General features: G+C 42.7%; 3 protein-coding genes and 1 non-coding gene across 4 annotated transcripts; 2 read left to right on the forward strand and 2 right to left on the reverse strand.

Moving 5' to 3' along the window:
- Positions 1-11: 11 nt before the first annotated feature.
- foxred2 (FAD-dependent oxidoreductase domain containing 2) lies at positions 12-11,404 on the reverse strand. Its single transcript, XM_044034995.1, has 10 exons — positions 11,270-11,404; positions 9,595-9,800; positions 7,043-7,348; positions 6,700-6,951; positions 3,739-4,059; positions 3,495-3,661; positions 3,219-3,384; positions 2,784-3,010; positions 2,522-2,692; positions 12-1,648 (listed from the first exon to the last, which is right to left on the reverse strand). The coding sequence occupies exons 2-10, from the start codon at positions 9,795-9,797 to the stop codon at positions 1,416-1,418; spliced, it is 2,046 nt and encodes a 681-aa protein (XP_043890930.1). The 5' UTR covers positions 9,798-9,800; positions 11,270-11,404; the 3' UTR covers positions 12-1,415.
- trnas-aga lies at positions 7,995-8,076 on the forward strand. The gene has a single exon. It is a non-coding gene; the product is annotated as a tRNA-Ser (tRNA).
- A 1,627-nt stretch (positions 11,405-13,031) lies between the features above and the next one.
- hmox1a (heme oxygenase 1a) lies at positions 13,032-15,187 on the forward strand. The gene is made up of 6 exons (XM_044033433.1): positions 13,032-13,113; positions 13,206-13,252; positions 13,379-13,490; positions 13,966-14,181; positions 14,263-14,535; positions 14,650-15,187. The coding sequence occupies exons 2-6, from the start codon at positions 13,215-13,217 to the stop codon at positions 14,812-14,814; spliced, it is 804 nt and encodes a 267-aa protein (XP_043889368.1). The 5' UTR covers positions 13,032-13,113; positions 13,206-13,214; the 3' UTR covers positions 14,815-15,187.
- Positions 15,188-15,502: 315 nt separating this feature from the next.
- Positions 15,503-21,793, reverse strand: mcm5 (minichromosome maintenance complex component 5). The gene is made up of 16 exons (XM_044033182.1): positions 21,468-21,793; positions 20,551-20,677; positions 20,341-20,469; positions 20,075-20,247; positions 19,819-19,974; positions 19,560-19,729; positions 18,979-19,150; positions 18,760-18,871; positions 18,503-18,646; positions 18,346-18,411; positions 18,076-18,252; positions 17,881-17,993; positions 17,662-17,790; positions 16,654-16,796; positions 16,235-16,362; positions 15,503-15,853 (listed from the first exon to the last, which is right to left on the reverse strand). The coding sequence occupies exons 1-16, from the start codon at positions 21,656-21,658 to the stop codon at positions 15,752-15,754; spliced, it is 2,232 nt and encodes a 743-aa protein (XP_043889117.1). The 5' UTR covers positions 21,659-21,793; the 3' UTR covers positions 15,503-15,751.
- Positions 21,794-22,053: the final 260 nt, after the last annotated feature.

Here is a 22,053-nt window from a genome sequence, read left to right on the forward strand (position 1 = left end):
GACCACACAAATTGTTTTCTGAAATGTTTAATCTGGCAACAGCATGTAAAATGTATAACACTTACAGATTAATATCTTCATCATCACTTAAATGAATACTTAAAATAATGCTAATGCATAAGCAGTCAAAAGGATAAGGGTCCCCTTAGGAGAAGCAGTGGTTTCAAAGCTGTGGGATTTGGACCTCAAGCGGACACACGATATGTTTAAAGAGGAACTAAACCGTGACATTATTACGCTGAGGAGAAACAAGCAAAGATGTTTTAGTTCCTAGAGTGTGAATGACAATGATGATAATTTGAATTAGTAGGTGATATTTAAAATTCCACTTTTTGACTCAGGTAGTGTGATCCAGTCTTTTTAACAGTATGAATGTTAGAATGTCAGGTTGGTCCCTTGTGGTGGCACGCTGATCAACCCCCACCTGACCATTATACAACCAATTTCAGTGGTATAATGATAATAAAGATCCTTTCCTCTCCTTTAACAGTGGCAATTTCTCAAAAAGCGTTAATCAAAAACAAACCGATTGTTTTATTCCCACAATACCATAAGGATCTCTGCAATAATGGGACTATTATGTCAGTCATCATCTACCGCTTTATCCTCCACCAGAGGGTCGCGGGGGGTGCTGTGCCAATCTCAGCTACATCGGGCAATAGGCAGGGTACACCCTGGACAGTTCGCCAGTCCATCGCAGGGCCACACACAACTAGAGACAAACAACCATTCACACTCACTCCTACGGTCAATTTAGAGTGTCCAATTTACCTAATCCCCACATTGCATGTTTTTGGACTGTGGGAGGAAGCCGGAGAACCCGGAGAGAACCCACGCACACACGGGGAGAACATGCAAACTCCATGCAGAAAGGCCCTTGTTCCAATCGGGGCTCGAACCCGGCTCTTCTCGCTGCAAGGCGAGAGTGCTAACCACTACACCACCGTGTGTCCCATAATATTATGTATAAAAGAAAAATCACGCTGTTCTTATTAAAATAAAGCAAAGCATCTTTGGTTGCATTCGTTAAGTGGTATAAATCTGACATTGGTAAAAGGGTACAAGTAGTACTTTTATAGTATAGTGCTTTTATAGTGTTGATGTATGATTTTCCATTCACACACGCCTGTGCAGCACATCTGTGTACAGCTCTTTCATTCACAAGCTGTCAACACAGCCACTAGGAGCAACTTGGGGTTTAGTGTCTTCTACATTGGCATGTAGACCAGAGGAGCTGGGCATCAAACCTGACCTAACAGCAGGAAGATGACCCGCTCTACCACTGATCTGCAGCCGACCATAATGGTTGGGAGCCACAGATGTGTCAAAGATATTTGGTCATGTGTTAGGGAAGGATGTTTTGTGCTGGAGGTAGCAAGTCTGAGGCATGGCGTCACCAGGCTTAAATCAAAGAGTCAGATGCCAAGTTTCAGTCCCGAAGACACAGAGGCTCCAGCTTGTGCCAAGTAGTTGGGAAATGCTGGATCCGCCCCTGACGTGTCTGTGTCCCGCTCAGTGGGCATCAACCCGGCGTCATGTACACTCTGCCTCAGCTGACTGCCATGAGCAACACCCTGCTGCTTTAAGTATCCTTGCTGACAGAAGAGGGGAGGCTTGCGGTGAGTGAGGGAGAAGCGGAAACATGATTCTATAAGACAAGAAAAAACACAAGGTTACATCACATCACATTACAAATGAATTAGGGCTGCACCTAACAATTATTTCATAATCAATGAATCCGTTATTTTCTTGATTAATTGAGTACTTGTTTGGTCCATAAATGAGAAAAAAGAAAATAATTTTGATTAGCTTTTACCAAATGTCGAATTTCTTGTTTTGTCCACAAGTAACTAGTAAAAAACAAAAATATTCACATTTAAGAAGCTGAAAAATCAAAGAAGCTTGTTTTAATTATTGAAAAAACAACAACACTCAAACCAATTAATCGATGATCAAAATAGTTGATCAGTTGATAATCAATGAATCAAGTAATCATTGCAGCCCTGAACTGAGTCAAAATGTACTGTTGTTTTACTGAGCGTTTTGGCAATTTAAAACATCAAACTTTAAAAGAGCAAATATCTTGATAAAGCTGTTGGTTGAATTTCAAAATGATTAAAAGGAAGCGTGAGATGATAATCTTTCTCTAATCACTGCTCTCCAACTTCTTGCACTTGTTTTTAGAGAGAAAAGGAGACGAGAGGAGATTGAGTGAATCCTTGTGCTGAAAAGGTTTTAACCATTATCTGATCAGGGTAAATATTGTTGCAGTGGCAGCAACTCAATTAACATAAAAGTGCTGATGAGAAAGTTCCAGCTATAATCTGGATTCTGCTCATGCAGCTCAGGAATGTTTTTTGTCATCTGATCCGAGGATCCATTCAGGATACAATCAGTCAGACCCATAGTTAGGGCTCCCTGTGATAAGATCACTCCGGATTGATGTTAATACCAGGTCTGAATGGGGTCTGTGTCCAGCCCCTAACTCTTGGAGGCATGGACAGATTAGTTTAAGCTGTACCTGCATAGAAAGTCCTGAGGTCAGATTGGACACAGTGCTCCAGGAAGCGCCGCAGTGGTTGGATGTGAGATATGGGACTGTCCCATTCTGTGAGGAAGTCTTCAACCATATGATGGATTGCCTTGGACCTCGGCAAAGGCCAGCCTTTGGGGCGGAGCTTCATTTCTTCCTCTGGGACAAAAAAGTAACACTTTTAATTTCCAGTCAAAGCCACAGTGATTGTATTTCAAAGTATAACTTTATTTACATTTAACTTATTTACCTGTAGGGAGAGTGTCATAGAAGTATAAAACAGGGTGCAAGAAGTTGGATTTCCAGGCTTTGGTCCAGTCTGATTCTGCTCTGGTACGTCCCAGAAAATCAATCTTCGTCTTCCCGTACTGCATGACTACAACGATGAGTCCATGGTTGGACACCTCGTGGCCCGAGAGAGACGAGAACTGAGGCAAAGCCTGGACCGGAAACTCTTCCACATATTCACAGTGAGAGCTTAGAGTCAGGGAGAAACGGTTTTATGAATAATAAATCAATTACAAACACATAGGTTGCAATTAATAACCTGTTACTGCAATTTCAACCTCATCAGTTAATGGTCACTTATTAGATAATTAAGTTTTCCCCTTAATTATACACAAAATAGATAAAAGGTGTAACTAAGCAATGTATTAATCTATTAATCAACATAACATTAACTTACCCTCTGAGAAGAATAACATCCCCGAGCACCTCAAACATTTGGTATGGCCCAGAGGCCTCGTTGACCCGCTTCAGAATCCAGGACTGCAGCTGCGTTGTCAACAGCTTTGTTGATGGCCAGTGGTTGCTATGGTAACGGTGTTCAAGTACACGATGCACAGCTCGAGCTGTGGCAGAAATAAATCGATTAAGTTTTGTAAAACGATCATGAGTCTAAGTCCAATTTCTCTGCATGTGATGATCTATTAAAAAATATAAATATCTGTTTGATTTTCACCTGTGTAACGGAATCCATGGATGAACCCGCCGGCAGATGAGCGGTAGTCTCTGGAGTGGGCCGCGGTTCCCAGCACAAACAAGCCAGGAGTGTTCTTCCCTTCATACCAGGCCGTCACCCCCGGCAACCTCCCTTTGGCTTTTTCACTGTTTGGTGGGCGGGCGGATCTACAGAGAAATGTGAACATTATCATAATGAAGCACACGATACAATAGCTGCATAACCACGTTACATTAATCCATACCTGTCAAATATGGTGAAGTTGAATCGGAATCCAAGACATCGGATGATGCGGTCATAAGTGTTGCGAAGTGGGAAGTTGTCGATGTGATACCCTGCCAGCTCTTCAGCTGACACATCAGAATTGTTCTTCCCCTCCTGGTTTTGTACATACTTTTTTAGAGTAACATAAAGCTTTCCCTTCTTCTTCTTCTTCTTTGTTCCCCCTGATCTCCTCCTGCCTGACTCCTTTTGTTGAGCAATCACTAAATGCTCAAGACGCCCCTCCAGCACACCGTCGAGTGACTTCAGCTGGTATGTGTCTAGTAGCTCATTATTCACAGCTCTGAAAGGCAAAAACAGTTCAGGTTAAAATGATATAAACTGATGGTGAAGTTGTGTTTTGCAAAGCCAGGATTGCATAGGCAACATTAAACCAAACCAAAACAGGATATTCTCCATGTCTGCGTGTCTGTCAAGTTCAAAATATACAGCCTAGAAGCCCATCACGCCATCTGAAGTAATTACTGTGTGGTCCAGCAGAGGGCGCAGTGAGCACAGCTTGGCTTTAGATGCAGTTAGCAAAATAAGAGAGTGATGGTATGCTTTTCTCAATTTCCTAATCTTAAATTTTACTGTGAAAATGGAGGACACAAGGAAAGATCAAAGATCAAAGATCAAAGCATCTGAGAAGAGGCGAGTGGACATAATCCAGGTTCTACACCATAGATGAGAACATAAGGACGAAATCTGCAGCCTCGCATGTCACCTTAGCTGTTAGCTCCACCTGAGTGAAGCAACAGAAGGCATCAGTGCAACATGTATGTATGAGAATAATAGTAACTGTAGTAATAAATGTTGCCATATGTGTGTGTGAGGTCCGGGGCAGGATATAGCTATATATCTTCAAAGGAAAAACATGACACATAATATTCATTCAAACTTCATTTTTGAAAAAAAGTGACAGCCCTAATTTCCATGGTGACTCCTCAAAGGACACAAGTAAGTACATACAAAAGACGACAAACTCCTGATGAGAATTTGTGTGCAGATGCGTGGAATGCTAGACCGACTTGGATCCAGGTTGAAGTATAAACCAGGGGTCTCAAAATTATGACATTGGGGCCACAGAGCATTTAATCTGGCCTGTGGGGGCCAGTCAAGAGGAAGAAAAGATTCATCTTTTTTTGGGAAAAAGCAACTATTTAGTAGGGGTGGGCAATATGAGCTTAACATTATATCACAATAGAAATATTATGATGATAGATATTTCTCTGAATTTCAAAATAAAATTATCTGGGTTATTAGTAGTCTAGTAGTAGATTTTTACTGGCTGATCCTTTCAGCTCAATACTCCTTTCTGGAAGGGGCAACCAGAACCAGTACGGCGGGTACAACTCGACTGTCTTTCTAAAGGTTTATTCCACATGCACAGTTAGCGGTAGCTAGACAGCAGTTAAACTGCAGTTAGACTAGTCAGTTAGTCTAGTTAGACAGCAGTTAGTTAGTTCTGATGATAGATAGATTTTCAAAGGGAAAAAAGAAGGTTAATATATAACAAAGAGGGCTTTGATGATGCACTTTAAAGGAAACAGTGCTTTGATACCAGTTATAATACAGAGAAGGTCAGAGGGAGCTGCATTGTGCTTTTGTAGATCTGGAAAAAGCCTATAACAGTTTGAGAGAGAGGAACTATGGTCTGGAGTGGCAGAGAAGTATGTTAGACTGGTGCAGGACATATATGCCGACTGTGAGACAGTGGTGAGGTGAGGTGTGACAGAGAAGCAGATGACATTGTGATCTGTGGTGAGAGCAGAGACCAGGTGGAGGAAAAGCTCAAGAGGTGGAGATATGCTCTAGAAAGGAGAGGAATGAAGGTTAGTCGCAGCAAGACAGAATATATGCGTGTGAATGAGAGGAACCCAAGTGGAACCATGAGGCTACAGGGAGTGCAGATAGAGAAGGTGGAGGATTTTAAGTATTTAGGGTCAACAGACCAGAGCAGTGGAGATTGTGAAAAAGAGGTGAAGAAACATGTTCAAGCTGGTTGGAATGGGTGGAGAAAAGTGTCGGGGTGTAATGTGTGATAAAAGAGTATCAGCCAGAATGAAAGGAAAGATATACAAGACAGTGGTGAGACCAGTGATGCTGTATGGTCTAGAGACAGCAGCACTGAGGAAAAGACAGGAAGCAGAGCTGGAGGTAGCAGAGATGAAGATGTTGAGGTTCTCTTTGGGAGTGACGAAGATGGATAGGATCAGGAATGAGTCAATCAAAGGAGAAGGTTTATGGATGTAGTGAAAGAGGACATGAAGTTAGTTGGTGTGAGAGGGGGATACAGAGAACAGGGTTAGATGGAGGAGGTTGATTCGCTGTGGCGACCCCAGTACAGTACAGTACAGTATAGTACAGTTTATGATACTAAATTACTCAAAATAACATAACTATTATAATTTGATGGCACATGAAATGAATCGGAGGGCTGCATTTGGCCCGTGGCCCGTGAGTTTGAGACCTCTGGATAAACAACTGTGGCCATGTACACATGCAGACTGTGGTAAGTACGATCCAGCACTTGGGGATTTTCTGATCCTGGTGTCATTAACGGACTACCATAGGGAGCCAATCACAGACTTCCATGGGGTTCTCACTAAATTGTTTTTGCTGTGTGTTCATGTAACCAACTCTTACCAGATTCCACCGTTTGGCTGCACAACTCCGTAATTTACACAATTTAACACCTTAACATGAGAAAAGTAACGTGTAACTGGTTTAACTAATTTGATATATTTTTACACTGGAGATATCAGATATGCAAATATGACCAAGCATCACTATTATGTAGTTAATAGTGAAAAACACAATCCATTTTTATCTACTTAAAACTGATGAAAACGCTACATTAACCTCATAAAAGCATCTCAGGAGACTGAGAATGTGATGTATAAACAACACAGACTGAATCAATAACAGTATTAATCAATACCTGAGGTCTCCAACGTAATGTGTTTGCCAAGCCAGTCGAACAGTGCTGGAACTGAGCATGTGCACACGGCTTGCCCTTCCCATGATGCTCTGGGCTGTTTCAAACGCAGAGTTCCCCTTCCCCAGAATGAGCACAGCCTGGTCCTTGTAGTCCTCGGGGTTAGTGGAGATGGACTCGTAGCCCTCGACCAGTTCAGAACCAACAAACTCCACCTTCTGTGGGACCCACAGACCTGTGGCCACCAGGAGGACGCTGAGGGAGAGAGAGAGAGAGACCACTGAGATAAGCCAGCACAATACAGTGCCAGTGTAATATACAAAAGTCCAGTGTCGTGCAGATATACCTGCATTTGTAGTCTGACGCATGTTGATCAGTCAGGATGTAGCTCCTGTCACCGTCCGTCTGCACGGCCCTGATCCTTCCGATGTCCGCGCCATACCGCACCTTCAGCCCGAGCTCCTTCTCAAACATGGACAGGTAGAGCGTGAAGGCATCAGCTGGCGGGTAAAAGTCACTGCTCACTCGCTTCAACAGGAGCTCGCGTCTGTCGCTCAGCAGTGAGTTCCAATCGTGGCGCAGGTTAAACTCTGGGTTCGACCTTCCTGTGTGGATCTTGTTGATGCTGATGAGCTTCCTGTGTCTGGGATACCTACACACACACACACACACACACACACACACACACACACAGACACAGCAGAGACAGCGTGTGACAAAGACCATTCAAGAGGAAAGTTTTATATCGCATTTTTAGATGTGATATAAAGTAGCAATAATTGTGCAGAAGTCACAAAATGGAGCGTTTTTCTTTTGTTCATAAAAACGAGCCAAGTGAACTTTGAACTGACATATTTCCAAATTTCACAAATTCAATCTGAATCTGAAACTTTTTGAGTACTTTTTGCTCAGGTGTGTTTATATAGTGTAGTATTTTTTCATCAGCTTACCTAAGTTGTGCTGAAAAACAGGATATAGAACTTTCCAAAAATACACATTCTGTAATACATTATGTTTACTATGTTTACAATGGAAAAAAGCAGTCGAAATGCTCTGTGTTTGGGAACTATAGCCTTTACTAATTTTTTACTATATGAGGTTAATTTACAAGGTAGTTTGGATAATTTTTTAGTTGATTAAATAAACAAATTAAAATTTTCCTTGTAACATTTGTTTTAAGTGAGTTGTAAGCGGTCACAAACTCAGCGTCTTCAGCTTTAAATGTTGTAAAGCTGACAGAGGTGGTTTAGGTCCACTACACCCACTGCTTTCGCATGAACATGGAGAGGGAGTCATCAGTTGTCGTGGCCGAGTGGTTAAGGCGATGGACTAGAAATCCATTGGGGTCTCCCCGCGCAGGTTCGAATCCTGCCGACAACGTCAAATTTATTATTTTTCTGTATTGCTAAGTCACTTTGGATAAAAGCATCTGCTAATATGGAGGACAAAACCTGACTTATGTATAAATAAATACAGAAATAAATGTATAAGTAGATACAGAAATAAATAAATACAGAAATAAACAAATAAATGCAGATATAAATAAATAAATAAATGCAGAAACAAATAAATGCATGAATAAATACAGCAATAAATAAATGTATAAATTAATGTATAAATAAATACAGGAATAAATAAATAAATAAATAAATAAATAAATAAATAAATAATAAATTAATTAATTAATTAAATAATAAATAAATGTTTTACATTTATTTCTACATTTCTGTTCACTTACATTTATTTATTTATTGCTGTGTCCATATGTTAATGAGGTAGGAGGTCCTAACCTCAGTCAACAGCAAGACTGGTCAAATCGGAGACCCAGACAAACGCAAAGGATTCCTGATCCCAAGCCTTTCTCCCTGTATCGTAACATTGCAAATCAGCTCCTGTTAGCGTAAGGTCCTCGCCCGGGAGGTCACTGGAGACCTTCACCGTGTTGCCAACTTTGTTGTGCGACTAGCAATGTAGAACTTTCTAGCAGGCAAAGCTATTTATCTTTCATTCTATTTAGCTGTTTATTGTTGTAACTGGTATCAAAGCACCGTTGCCTTTAAAGTGCCTTTAATGTGCAAGCCGTGTTTTCTTATATATTAACCTTCGTATGTGCCTTTGAAAATCTATCTATCATCAGAACCTGTACGACTTGTCGGTTTTACAACCTAACAAACTGCTGTCTAACAAACTGCTGTCTAACTAACTACTGACTGACTAACTAACTAACTAACGGACTGCTGTCTAAGTAGTAACTGACTGCTGTCTAACTGCTGTTTAACTGTGTATGTGGAATAAACCTTCAGAAAGACAGTTGAGTTGTACCCGCCGTACTCTTTCCAGAAAGGAGTATTGAGCTGAAAGGATCAGCCAGTAAAAATCTGGACAAGCAACAAATCTAGCGACTTTTTCTGGACATTTGGGGAAATACTTGCTTAATCTACTTAAACAAACATATCCTATAATTCCACTACTCAGTTTTTCATGGGGTCTTTCATGTTCAACTTACTAAACATACAGTAGCATATTCAAAAACAGATCATTTTTCATATGGTGAATAAAACTCTTCCTGTTTGCATTCAGACATTCTTTAAACTAAGAGAAGGAAATTATAACAAATATTAAAGATGCAGATGTGTGTCAGTTTTGGGGATAAAGTTATGGAAATTAACTCAATAGGAATTTAAATTGTGTAAACCTCTTTTGGGGTTCAAAAAAAGTATGAAATATAAAATAATTACAGTTTACAATGTGAACTGGCAGTTCAGTGCTATAATCTAAAGTATAATGTTTTATGTATCTTCTCCACATTTCTGATTTTATGAGTTTTCCTTGGATTGTAAAGGACAGACAAAAACAACAAACCCCTCTTAACTATATGCTGTCGCAACAGTTTCTCACTTGTAAAAGAAGCTGCCTGGTCCCGAGTTCCTCTCCAAGATGATGTAGTCTCTTCTGGCCTTGGACAGAAAATGTCCCATCTGCAGTCCTGCAGGTCCAGCTCCGAGCACACAGTAGTCAAAGTGGCGGGTGCCATTATCCGAGGAGCCGCTCACACAGCCGATCAAGACGAACAGGAGTAAACTAGGGAGACTTGAATCCATAACCTGTCAGAAATGAAGAACTGCAGTTAAAGTATGGGAGTGAACATTTGAGATGAGATTAGATATCACTCTAGTGAAGCTGATAGTAGGGAGGAGCTTCATATGATGGGCAGGTGGTGCTCAGACAGTAACCTGGTCCTAATCTCAAGGGAAACTTCATCATAACAGATCTGACTCCACCCACCCAGGTCACAATCTGTTTGTCCCCCTCCCATCATTCATGATGTTACTGGGAGCTGTTTCACAAAACCAAAACCTAGGTATTAGATTTAAACTGGCGTTTTCAACTTATTCTGCCTTGCATAAACCAAGACCAGGGATCTCCAAACAGAGGCCCTCGGGCTAGACGCTGTGCACGAGGATCAGTTTTGTGGCCCGCCCCAACTAGCAAAGGGGTGGGGGGAAAAGGACATTTAAAATTTTGATTTGTTTGTCTGACCCATTAGTGTTGGTTATATCATATTAAATCATTGTGAAGTCATTGAAATTACTCAATAATGTCAATTTGCGTCACCTTCAAATCTTTAAAACAACAATCATATTAGACAATACATCTTCCCTACCTTTATTTACTACCTGTGTTGTTGAAATAAATAACCAAAACGAAATTACATGAATGCAAAATCCAACACAATCCAAAAATCCTATTGCATGCTTCACTACGCACTGACTGCAAAAATGTAAATAGAAATCAGCAAAAGCATTTCAGCTGAGTCATGTTTGGGCTATTCATTTCTTCTTTTGGGAGGATGGTGTCTTTGAAATGACTCAGCACAAATGTGTTGTTAACATTTTCATACGTTCATAAATGGTCTAAAATGACTGTATCTATTGGTAGATACTCGAGTTTGTGTTATCAGTGTCAGACACAAATAAGTGGTATAGTCCCATCTCTAATTACAATTAAACCAATGCTCATGTAATTAATCTGCAGTGTCACTTAATCTTACACACTGGACTGGACCTTGTTAATGAAGCACGTGGAGACCAATTAACTCAACTTAAACACGTGAACTGGACCAATTAATTCATGCATTCACTTCTGTTACAGTTATTATTATAATAGCATTGTGTTTTAGTGTTTCTCAAACATATATATATTATGACCTTTGAAACATTTAGTTATAAAAACAACATCCAGTATTGTGTGGTAAATGTAAGTGTGTTACTAGTTAATTCACTCCGCGTGGGTATTTGAGCAACGCTCGATTTTTCTACATGTTAGGTCCAGACTTACGATGAGACCCGACTGTGCTGATTGTAATATGTTATAAAGTAAAAGTTTTAAGTTAAAATCAGTGTAAGCAGCAGTGGAGTCGACAGAAGATTCCCGTCACAACCGCCCCGACTCTGCTTGTGTTCTCCAGCCGACGTTGCATCACTCGGCGGCGGCTGCAGCGGCTGCCAGTGTCCGCTGAGCTGAGCCGGCTGTGCTGGGAGCTTTGTAACATGTTAACACGCGTTATTATTACCTTTTACTTCCGTCGAAGCGTCGCCCGCGACATGTGTGGTTTTTCAGCTCAGTCCAGACGGCTACATGTTTACTGGTTTACATTTCAAACACGGGTTAGTGTATGTGTGCGTGTGTCGCCCCCGTGGAAATCCATTAGTACCGCCCACTTCCCCCTTGGATGACAAAACTAATGGAGGTCTGCTTTCATAAGGGGGCGTGGTTATAAAGAACCTCAGCACAGGGGAGCTGTTCATGTTCATGGTGGGCTGGTACAACGCTTAAAGCAGTGGGCAGCAACTGGTGGCCCGTGGGCCAGAATCTGGCCCAGGACATGATTTAACAAATCTGATCTTATCCTTTTAACACATAAGCAGATTTGTTTGCTTTTTTTTAAACCATAAAAGAGCCAGAAAATGTCCTGTAACTAAGTGCTTTTGCCCATTTCTTTTTCCAGAATAACTTTCAATATCTGGCACTTATTTACAATTTATTGCATGTTAAAATAGTGTATTAACAATTTAAAATAAAGAAAAACAAAAAGTTTTAGCTAAACTCTTTTTGGGAATACACTGTGCTTAACACATTTATTACACCACCTGTCATAAAAACTAAAAACAATATTGTTATTTATTTTTCAAATAACAAATTGAATTCACCTTTTTATAACCAGATTTGAGCCAGACATGAATCAAGCATAACATTAAATCACTAAAACTAACTTAAGTAAATAACTATAATTTGACATCTTAGCATTAAAACTATCATTTCAGTTAAAGGGCTTCTACATACTGGTGTATTAACCATGACAGAAACATAAAAAATGATTTTGATAATTACCAATGCTGGTAATTTAGGGCAGCTGTGTGGTGGTTTAATACATTTGTTAAGCCCTGTACATTAAATTTGACCCTAAGCCGCTTGTCTCACAGAACGGTTTAAGCATCTTTACTTGTTGCATATGTGAAAAACACAGCATGACCTGTTCCTTTTTTAAAGGACGTTTCAGTTCCTTGATTTCATTAAGTTCTTTTTTCAACTGCAACATACGTATTTAAAAGTATAATTCATGATTTTCAAAGGCAAAACCTGTGTAAAACATAGCAGAAAGTGTTGCATCAGTGATGCAGCTGTAACACACACAAACACACACACAAGCCCAGCTTTAAGCATGATGTTGCCACCACAGTTCCCTGATGTGATTGGGAAAGAAGAAGGATACACTGAGGAGTCCTTCTGGTGTCTCATCATTAGATTTCACTACGTTTACATGCTGGACCTTTACAGTAATGTGTCCTTTAGTTACAAGGGTGTAATATAATATTGGTGGACATCAGAGTATGTGGAGCTCTGACAGCCTGGGGACAGAAACTGTTGCAGAAACTGTTGAATCAGGTGTGTTGGAAACGTGTAAAACATGCATGACAGTGGGTCCAGGACCAGCACTGAGAAACCTTGTCTTATATAATAATAGACACTGTGCATATGTAGTAATAATTATTAATTATTAAACTTTACATATACATTTCTGAAAAACACTACGTGGAAGTGTTAGATGACTACGTTGTTACCCACTAAAATGTGCTCTTGTCAAATGACTTGAGTCATTGTATTGTGTGACATGTGTCAGTTCTGCTTTGTCATGTTTTGTTTCTGGGGGTTTTTTCCAAAATGAACCAAGCATTGCTCCGTCATGTTAAGCGACAACAGTCTGAGTGAAGTGAGTCAGCACTTCCACTTCCCTTCTTACTCAGCACCTCCAGCCTCACGACCGTATAAGAGAGGCAGCACAGAGCTGAGAGGCCACAGTGGATCACACGCTCAGAGGAAGTGGCGGCACACAGGACGTTAAACGCTTTATAACAGGTAAATGAATCATATACAGTATATCTGCACTTTTTTTGCCTTTTTATTCACATTGAATGTCTTTAACTAAACTTTTCAACCGTTGGTCACAGGTGGAGAACATGAAGAGCGCCAGGACATACGACACAGTTGTTGGCAGGTAAGAGAACTCGTTTGAAATTGTACAACAAGTTAATAACTACTACTTTTCAGTGTTTTCTGAATGTGAGTTCATGCTCTAACACTTCCTCCCGTGTCCTGTCTGTGTTTGCCGTCCTGCACTCAGTGATTTGTCAGAGCAGATCAAAGCAGCCACAAAAGACAGCCACACCAGAGCTGAAAACACGCAGCTGATGCTGAGTTACCAGCGGGGCCAGATCAGCATGTCCCAGTACAAGGTGGGTTCTGCTCAGTGACTGGTTGACTTGTTTGTAGAGTCTGTTTCTAGGCTCTCTGGGGGCCCTGTTATTCACCCACATCCTATTCTTGTTTGTGATGTTTTACTGTCGCTGAGCTGAAAAATCCCTTTAGATCTCAGTCTGTCTTGTTGCTGAATCAAAATCAGTGTTCTAATTATTTTAGATTTTATTGAGTGTGATTCATTCAACGGTTAAGGCTGTTTGCCGCGTCATATATTTATGATAATGGGTTTTCTGTGAAGATGTATGTTTATTTTATATTCTATTCTCTTGAGCCACCAAAGGATGGAATATGAATTTCATTGAAATCTTAAAATATGGTTGTATTGTATTGTAAACACAGTTTATTTTCCAATGAACTTCATCATTTCATGAACATTTCACAGCTGTAAATAGCTTGTGCCGCTGTGTTAGTTGCATCGCATGTGTCTTACCTGCATACGTCTACGTGCAGGTGCTGCTGTGTTCCCTCTACGAGATCTACAGGGCACTGGAAGACGAGCTGGACAGGAACTCTTCTCATCCAGGCGTTGCTCCGATCTTCTTCCCTCAGGAACTCGCCCGTGTGGAGCCTCTGGAAAGAGATCTGGAGCACATCTTAGGCGCAGACTGGAGGAAGAAGGTGATCGTTCCTGCGGCCACACACAGATACGTACAGCGGATACATGAGGTGAGCGACGTGTTATTTAAACGGATCCACTGATCCAAAGACACACTGCTGAACAAAAGCTGACTCAGCGCCTGATTTTAGGTTGGCAAGGAGAAGCCGGTGCTGCTGGTGGCCCACGCCTACACCAGGTACCTTGGTGACCTTTCAGGAGGTCAAGTGCTGGGGAAGATTACCCAGAAATCTCTCGGCCTGAGCAGCGATAAGGGCACGGCGTTTTTCTCCTTCCCTGGCGTGACCAGCCCAAACCGATTCAAACAGCTGTACAGGAGCCGCATGAACAGCATCGAGCTGACGGAGGAGGAGAGGGCGGAGATGCTGGAGGAGGCGACGGCAGCCTTCGAGCTCAACATCCAGGTTACTGCACAGTGACACTTACACTCCCAGTAAAGTCGTGAGAAGAGGAAGTGAATCTGTGGAACGCACAGAAACAACTTACTCATACTTCTTTTTCCTCTTTTTTTCCCATAGGTTTTTGATGACTTGCAGAAAATGCTGAGTGTCACAACAGCAACAGAGGACGAATCGAACAACAATGTCCCAGCTGCGGCGTTCCCGTCTTCACGTATCATGCAGCTCACTGTGGGAGTGTGCGTCACACTGGCCACCATTGGCATGGGCATCTACGCCCAGTGACTCTCACCAGCAGCTCTGTAGTTGATATGCACCGTCAGCACTTTACTACTTTACGACTGAAATTTGTGTCTGATTTATACTCACGATCCAATCACAGATCAAACAGTGATGTAGAATGTGAAATGTCATGTAAATTAACTTTGTTAAAAATCCTTTGCGTCATCACAGGGAAACTTGAATCCAAGTGAAAACCTGTGTCAAATCGGTTAGTGTTCCTTTTGTACTCAGCCTTTAATGCTCTGATGCACAACATGGGCCAAAAGTGACCAGACTGAGTTTTAATGTTGTAAATCTTTGCAATAAAACTTTTTCACTCAGTATTCCTCAAATAACTTGTTTTTGATTATCATAGGTCATTTTTTTATTGATGAATTTCCTGATGAATAAAAACACCCACATACATTTCTTTGTTTTTCTTTGCTATAGGTTTGAAATAAATGCATTTTTGAAAATCATTTACTTTTTCAAATATTCCTCTTCTCATGTATGTGTATATATATATATATATATATATATATATATATATATATATACACACACAATATATATATATATATATATATATATATATATATATATATATATATATATATATATACACACATACATACATACATACACACACACACACATATATAAGAAATTGGCAAATTTGTTACCACCACAGATACCAAAAGATACAAAACTGAAATTTATTCACATAATTATTTTTTTTTATTTTTCACAAAGTATGCAGACATTAACATCTTTATATTGACAAAAATCATCTTTAAACAACGTAACATTTTCTTGTCTTTATTTTCCAATCCAACTGAACAGAACAGCTTTGCACTGAGAATGAGAACAGAGATAATCTGTAGATCGAGTGGCGCACACATAAGAACACAACATCTATTTACATTAAGAGCGTGGACGAGGCCTGGAGCAGCAGGAAGCTCTACTTGACTCTGTAGAGCACTTTCCTCTGCATGCGGTGCTGAAGCTCGCCCCTCCTCAGCATCAGGTGCAGGACTTTGTAGATCGCGTGCTCTGGATATTTCTGTACAAGGGAGAATGTAGAGGTTACTCACCGAACCTTTTACTTTCTTACAAAGTTTTACATCAGCATGGCATCGTTTAAAGAACATACACATCAAACCCTCACAATGGCTCTAAACACAGTAGTATATATACACACACCAGGCCCAGAAATACACCATGAAGATGTACTGTACCAACTCAAAATAAAAGACAACAGCTAGGACAAAGATTGTAAATACAAGAGCAATAGAGAGATGGTTCACTGTTTTCCCAAAGCAAGTTAACATGCATACGGACCCTTAGACCATTGTTGATATCAAGGTGCTTTTAATCCTGCCCCTACCATACTCAGCTAGTACCATCAGCTAGTACCACCTCTGGGCTTCACTCACACACTGACCTGTTTGGTGAAGTCTTGGACGATGCTGTGCTCCGACACCTGGGAGCCGATGGCGAAGCGTCTCTTCAGCTGCTTCTCGACGCGCGAGACCATTTCCTGGTCCTCCTGAGAAGTGAAGCCCTCCACGCCTAGATTGGACAACATACGGATGCAGAGACGTTAGAGAAATGGGTTGGTTCGGTTTGCTACCACAACCTGGAATGTTTATTCACGACCATGAGCCATTTCCACTCTTAATCCTTTCATATGTAGTTGATTAGAAACGGCTCTAAATCAAGTAAATCATCCTCATTGTGTCCTTGGGTCATAAGAAGAGCAGAGGATTCTGGATCTTATGGTATATAGTTCAAGTATAAAGACTCTGCCCCTCACATGTTCAATCTAAACTCAGTTCAGACACAAACACTGCAAACACGCACCTGAAAGGCTGCCAGAGAGCGCAGCGTCCAGAGTGGAAACCTGGAAGAGTCTGAGGGCCTCGTCCACCTCTTCCTCTCCGGCCACAGCCTGCAGCTTCATCTTGGCCAGAGATTCTGCGATACGCACCACAGCCTCCAGCTGCCTAAATAAACCACACAACCCAGCGTTATACTCAAGAGCACATACTTTACATACAGAGGGCAAGGTAAACATACAAGTATGTAACTACTAGGGATGTGCATTTCAAGCAAAAATCCTACTCAATGAAAAAAAATAAATCAAATTATAGAGTGACAAGAACCTGCCTTTAAATACACATTTCCTGCTCTACATTGTGTATTTTACAGACTGACACACAAGTTAATCCATTAAAAGGAAAAACAATAGCTAGTAATAAGTGAATATATAGTAAGTAATATACTTTTATATTAATCAAAAAGAAAGAAAGAAATCACATAAAAACTGATTTGGCTACATTGAACCCAGGTGGTGTCAGCAATCTGCACATGATCCATAATTCCTAAGACACCAGCAAGAAAAAAAAAACAGGGCAAAATCCAGCATTTTTGGATTGAAGATGAGACAGAACTCATGCTCTGTCGACTGTCTGTATGCTTAAGTTGTTTCGGTCTGTGACGTAATAGTTTAAGCAGAAAACACCAAAACTATCCATCTTCTACCACTTTGTCCTCCACATGAGGGTTGCAGGGGCACTGGTGTCAATCTCAGCTGAGACAACACACGGACAACTTAAAGTGTCCAATTTGCTTAAACCTCAAATCTGCATGTTTTTGGACTGTGGGAGGAAACCGGAGAAAACAAAACACGCCTAAAACTGACAAACTGAAATGGATGAAATCACCACCTAGTGTAGCAGAGTTAGTGCATCTGTATACTGTAAAAATGTAATGTGTGCAGTGCTGACAGTGGCCGGCGCCGCTTATGACACTTATTTGGATCTAGACCGAGATCTCAATGCACCCTTGATGAGTGGTGTATAAAAGTACCTGACAGTGATGGGGATGGAGGGCCTTTTGTCCGACTCCCTCTCGTGCTCCCTCGCTCCGCTCCTCATCACCACGTATCTGTTTTTCAGCTTCTCCGCAGCTGCCGCAGACAGACGAGGGCCACATTTACTGTGGACAAACATTCAGGACAAATGACTTCACTGAATTCATTGACAGCAAAGGCTTTTACAAAAAGATGTGAAGAAGAAGTGCACTCACGCTCTGGAGTAGGCAATGTATTTCTTATAGGTCGCCAGCGGGATCTCGCCCTCGACGCCCTCCGTCTGCGTCTGAGCGCTCAGGTGAACGTTCATCACGTGACGAGCCAGCGTCTGCAAACGCACGAATAATAAAAGGTCACGGAGGGTAAAGTCTTCGTACGTCTCACAGTTTGGACTCTCCCGCCCGCCTCACCATGTCTCTCTGCTGGTCATGGTGGTCTTTGATGATGAAGATCATGTCGAAGCGGGACAAGATGGTGGGCATGAAGTCAATGTTGTCCTCGCCCTTTGTGTCGTCCCAGCGTCCGTACACCGAGTTGGCTGCGGCCAGAACAGAGCAGCGGGAGTTCAGGGTGGTGGTGATGCCCGCCTGGGAAGAGTGAAGACGTTAGAAGTTTCTCAGCAGGAAGAGGACATTGTGTTTTTTTTTCTTTTAACTTCTACGTGGGGTAGAAGGTTCTACCTTGGCGATGGAGATGGTCTGCTGCTCCATGGCCTCGTGGATGGCCACTCTGTCGTCCTCTCTCATCTGACGTACAAAAGCAGGTTTGTCTTAAGTCGTGCGGCACAAATTTTTTAAAAAAACAAACAAAAGAAAACTGCTCCAAAGCGGTTCTCACCTTGTCAAACTCATCAATGCACACGACTCCGCCGTCAGCCAGCACCATGGCTCCTCCCTCCATGATGAATCCACGTGTGGTGGGGTCCCGCAGCACCGAGGCCGTCAGACCCGCCGCACTGCTGCCCTTACCCGAGGTATAAACCTACGAACGTGCACAAGTCAGACTCTGATCAGCGTGGGAACTTTAACGCTGGTGTAGAACAGTGCGACCCGGTGCGGGGACGTCACCACTAGTACAGGGAAAAGCGTGAATACCCCGATAGGCGAGCATCTCTCCACGAACTTCAGCAGCTGAGACTTGGCCGTACCGGGATCTCCCAGCATCAGGAGGTTGATGTCGCCTCTGCGGGTGAGGCCGTCCGGCAGCCTGAAGGACAGAGAGCAGACAGAGGTGTTACCTTACAGAAGACTCGAGTAAATAAATGCTACGTTCACATTCAGGACCACGGAGACACAGCGTAGTCTCAGTTTTACCTTTTCCTCGACCCGCCGAACAACAGGCAGGTGATGGCCTTTTTCAGATCATCGCTGCCGTAGATGGAGGGAGCAACGGAGCGCGCCAGAGAGTCGTAGACGTCAGGAGATGCAGCCAGTGCTCTCAGCTCCTCCTCCTCCTGAGGAGAAACGGATCCGGTCGCACCACGACCTGCAGACGGAGAAACAAGAACACGTTAACATCTGCCTGGAACTTTGATTGTGGGTGGGCCTCCAGAAAACTGCAGTTAAAGCCTAAGTTCAATTTATTTTATTAAAGCTTAATTTATCTCTTCTGAACATTCAATACACAAAAAGACTGAAACGGAATTATATCTTTGGACTTGCCTTGCTGGTGTGAGGGGTAACTCGACTCGTAACGTTACTTAAAACAGCAGGAGCTTCCTCCTCCTCCGAGTGGATTTAAATGAAAACAAGCTGCTTTGCTATGTTTATGTTGACGTTTCATATTAGCTAATAGTCACCGTCTGTGTCTCTCTCATTCTGGGTCAGAACAGGTGAGCCCGGACCTAAAATGGGTGGGCCGTTTGGCATGTACGATACAGATAATGAATGCTCACCTGTTCCTTCCGTGTCCACCTGGATGCCAACCACTCGCAGGTAGGACGCACGAATGCCCACCCCAGCGCTCTTCTCTCTGCCTTTGGCCTTTGCAGCAGCCATTTTCTTGATGGAGTAAATGCCCACGATGGTGACTCGGTTACCAGGCACCACAAGGTCACACAGATACCTGAGGAACAAGAAGACGGAGACAATGGTGTGAACTATCCTGCCGCCGTCGCTCTTCACAGAGGTGTTCGCTGAGAGCGCGCGCCTCACCGGTCACAATAGAGCTGCAGGTGACGGGGCATCTCTCCATGAGGCACAGCGTCCGGAGATTCCTGCAGGCGCAGAGTCTGGAAGTCCACGCAAACGCATCGGTCGGGAATGATGAAGTACGGGTCGATGGGACACTTGACTCTGCCGGCATTCTCACTGAGAGAAAAAAAACAAAAAAGTTTGTAGGAGGTTATTCCTGCCCCGAGGAAGCCGTGTTCAGATCTCGTTGAATCTCGCCTCACGTGGTCAAACTCACGTGTTGCACTTGCGCGGCAGAGCGTAACCCTGCAGGCCCGGGGGCAGGGGGATGTTGTTGATGACGTTGCGGCAGCCGCGACACTGCAGACACACCTTGGTGGCCTTTGCCTTCACGGCCGTGGCGGAGATGATGATGCCGTGCACCTTCACCAGACGAGACACCTGCTCCGACTGAACGGGGAGAAGCCACAAAACCAAATTAAGCCAACGTGTTGATGATGAAGAGGAGACGACAACACCAAGAGCCGTAGACTTGTTAGGTACCTTCAGGTTACGAATAGACGCATGATGGGCGTCGCTCTTCAGCATGACCTGGACGTCCTGCACCGTCTCCTCCCCTGCAGGCCGAGGACGAGTCACCTCATCTGCCACGTCTTTCGCAGCTTCCTCCAGCTGTAAATGAGACCAGATTATAGTCAGAGGGGAGCAAAGACGTAAAGGATGTGAATATTTGTGTTTGTGACGCAGACTGACCAGAGGCAGATTCTCAGTGGGAAGCTTGTACAGACAATCCGACAGATCCTCGTCGAAGCTCGCGAGGTCCTCCATCTCCACCTCCACCCAGTACTCTCCAAGAGTGTAGTGTCTCTTCAGCTCATCTCTGATTAAGAACAACGCATCACAGTCCGCTTAATGAAAACCATTCATGTAAAACTATTTAAAAGAGAGTAGAAAATGACAGCGCGACTCAGGTTCACAAAGGCTGATGACGAAAATGAGATGAAAAATATAACGTATGAATATTTGTGGTAAAACAAGCAACATTAGACAAAACATCCCCCACTAACGTGGAAGAAAAGACAAATGAGTGAAAATAAAATGATTGTCAGTGCAAAATAATTAGATATACATCAAATAAAGGAGGTCAGTATCTAATGACCATCCTAGATTTTCCCACAATGCAATTCAACTGCAAAAATATTGAGTTATTTGTGTAGAAAACTGCTCCTGGTCCACATCTAGTAAACATTAATGATGAATAGACTTCACTTTACAACTAGAAATAGTTTAACAGCTACTTGCTCTCCTGAGTCTCACCCTCTGACAGTTTGTAAAGCATCAATTTTATATTCATGTGTTCACACACACACACACACACACACACACAGCTATTGTTAGGAAACTGCAAGAACTTCCATCCATTTTACAGCCTAATCCAAAACGTAATCCCTAACCTGAACATAACCACTTTAAACCAAAGTAAAGTAAACGTGACCACAATTTAAATTTAACTAACCAACTTTAACCAGTATCAGAAATGAGGTTCTGCCTCATCAGGACCAGGCTTTGGCCTCCATGAGGACTACAGGTTGTGACGTGGTGAGTCTTTCTCCCAGAGACGGTTCTATAAAAGACCTCTATAGTAAACAGTCTCACACACACACACACACCTGTATTTGTAGGTGAAGCCGGTGCGGTCTGTTCCCACTCGGAACTGGCGCAGGAACTCGCGGAACCGCTTCTTGATCTGGATCCGCTTCTGTCCGCCTTCGTCCGCGCCGTGTCCCTCTCCTCCTCCTCCTCCTCCTCCTCCTCCGAAGCTGTCACTGAAGTAAACTCCCGGGTCGTCGAAGCCAGACATACTGAAGCAGGTCGGTGCTCAACACGACAACGGTGCGAAAGAAAAGACGAGTTTAAGATTAAAACGCTTCGAACAAAGAGTGACAGACACAGAAGAACCGGACACGTTGCTGCTGCTGCTGCACTGAGAGCTCGTTCCGCGGCAAAAACTGAACAACTTCCCGTCTGTTTCCCGCGAACCGCATCTCGTCACGCCCCCGCTGCGTCCTCTGATTGGCTGAAGGTGAACTGCACCACTTGCTGTTGGTGAAAGCGGCTAAACGGAGGTGTGGTCTCAAAGAGAAGGCGTGACCTGTGAGTTCTGATGGCGCGAAAAAGAAGCCAAGAGGAGAAGAGTGGGAGGAGTTTCAGCAACGCTGTGGCACAAAGAACACATGAACGGTGTAAAACAGAAGC

Source organism: Solea senegalensis, linkage group LG9 (assembly GCF_019176455.1).
Source record: "Solea senegalensis isolate Sse05_10M linkage group LG9, IFAPA_SoseM_1, whole genome shotgun sequence".
Lineage (NCBI taxonomy): Eukaryota > Metazoa > Chordata > Actinopteri > Pleuronectiformes > Soleidae > Solea > Solea senegalensis.

Excerpts from the sequence above, each read along its gene's own strand:
- mcm5 (XM_044033182.1), bottom strand. The coding sequence starts at position 21,658 with ATGTCTGGCTTCGACGACCCGGGAGTTTACTTCAGTGACAGCTTCGGA. Across the intron at positions 19,730-19,818 it reads CTGCAGCTCTATTGTGACCG|GTATCTGTGTGACCTTGTGG; the intron begins GTGAGGCGCGCG and ends CTTGTTCCTCAG. Across the intron at positions 16,797-17,661 it reads TCCATCCCCATCACTGTCAG|GCAGCTGGAGGCTGTGGTGC; the intron begins GTACTTTTATAC and ends TGGTTTATTTAG.
- foxred2 (XM_044034995.1), bottom strand. The coding sequence starts at position 9,797 with ATGGATTCAAGTCTCCCTAGTTTACTCCTGTTCGTCTTGATCGGCTGT. Across the intron at positions 7,349-9,594 it reads CCAGGCAGCTTCTTTTACAA|GTATCCCAGACACAGGAAGC; the intron begins GTGAGAAACTGT and ends GTGTGTGTGTAG. Across the intron at positions 3,011-3,218 it reads GATGTTATTCTTCTCAGAGG|CTCTCACTGTGAATATGTGG; the intron begins GTAAGTTAATGT and ends CCTGACTCTAAG.
- hmox1a (XM_044033433.1), top strand. The coding sequence starts at position 13,215 with ATGAAGAGCGCCAGGACATACGACACAGTTGTTGGCAG. Across the intron at positions 14,182-14,262 it reads ACGTACAGCGGATACATGAG|GTTGGCAAGGAGAAGCCGGT; the intron begins GTGAGCGACGTG and ends GCCTGATTTTAG. Across the intron at positions 14,536-14,649 it reads CCTTCGAGCTCAACATCCAG|GTTTTTGATGACTTGCAGAA; the intron begins GTTACTGCACAG and ends TTTTTCCCATAG.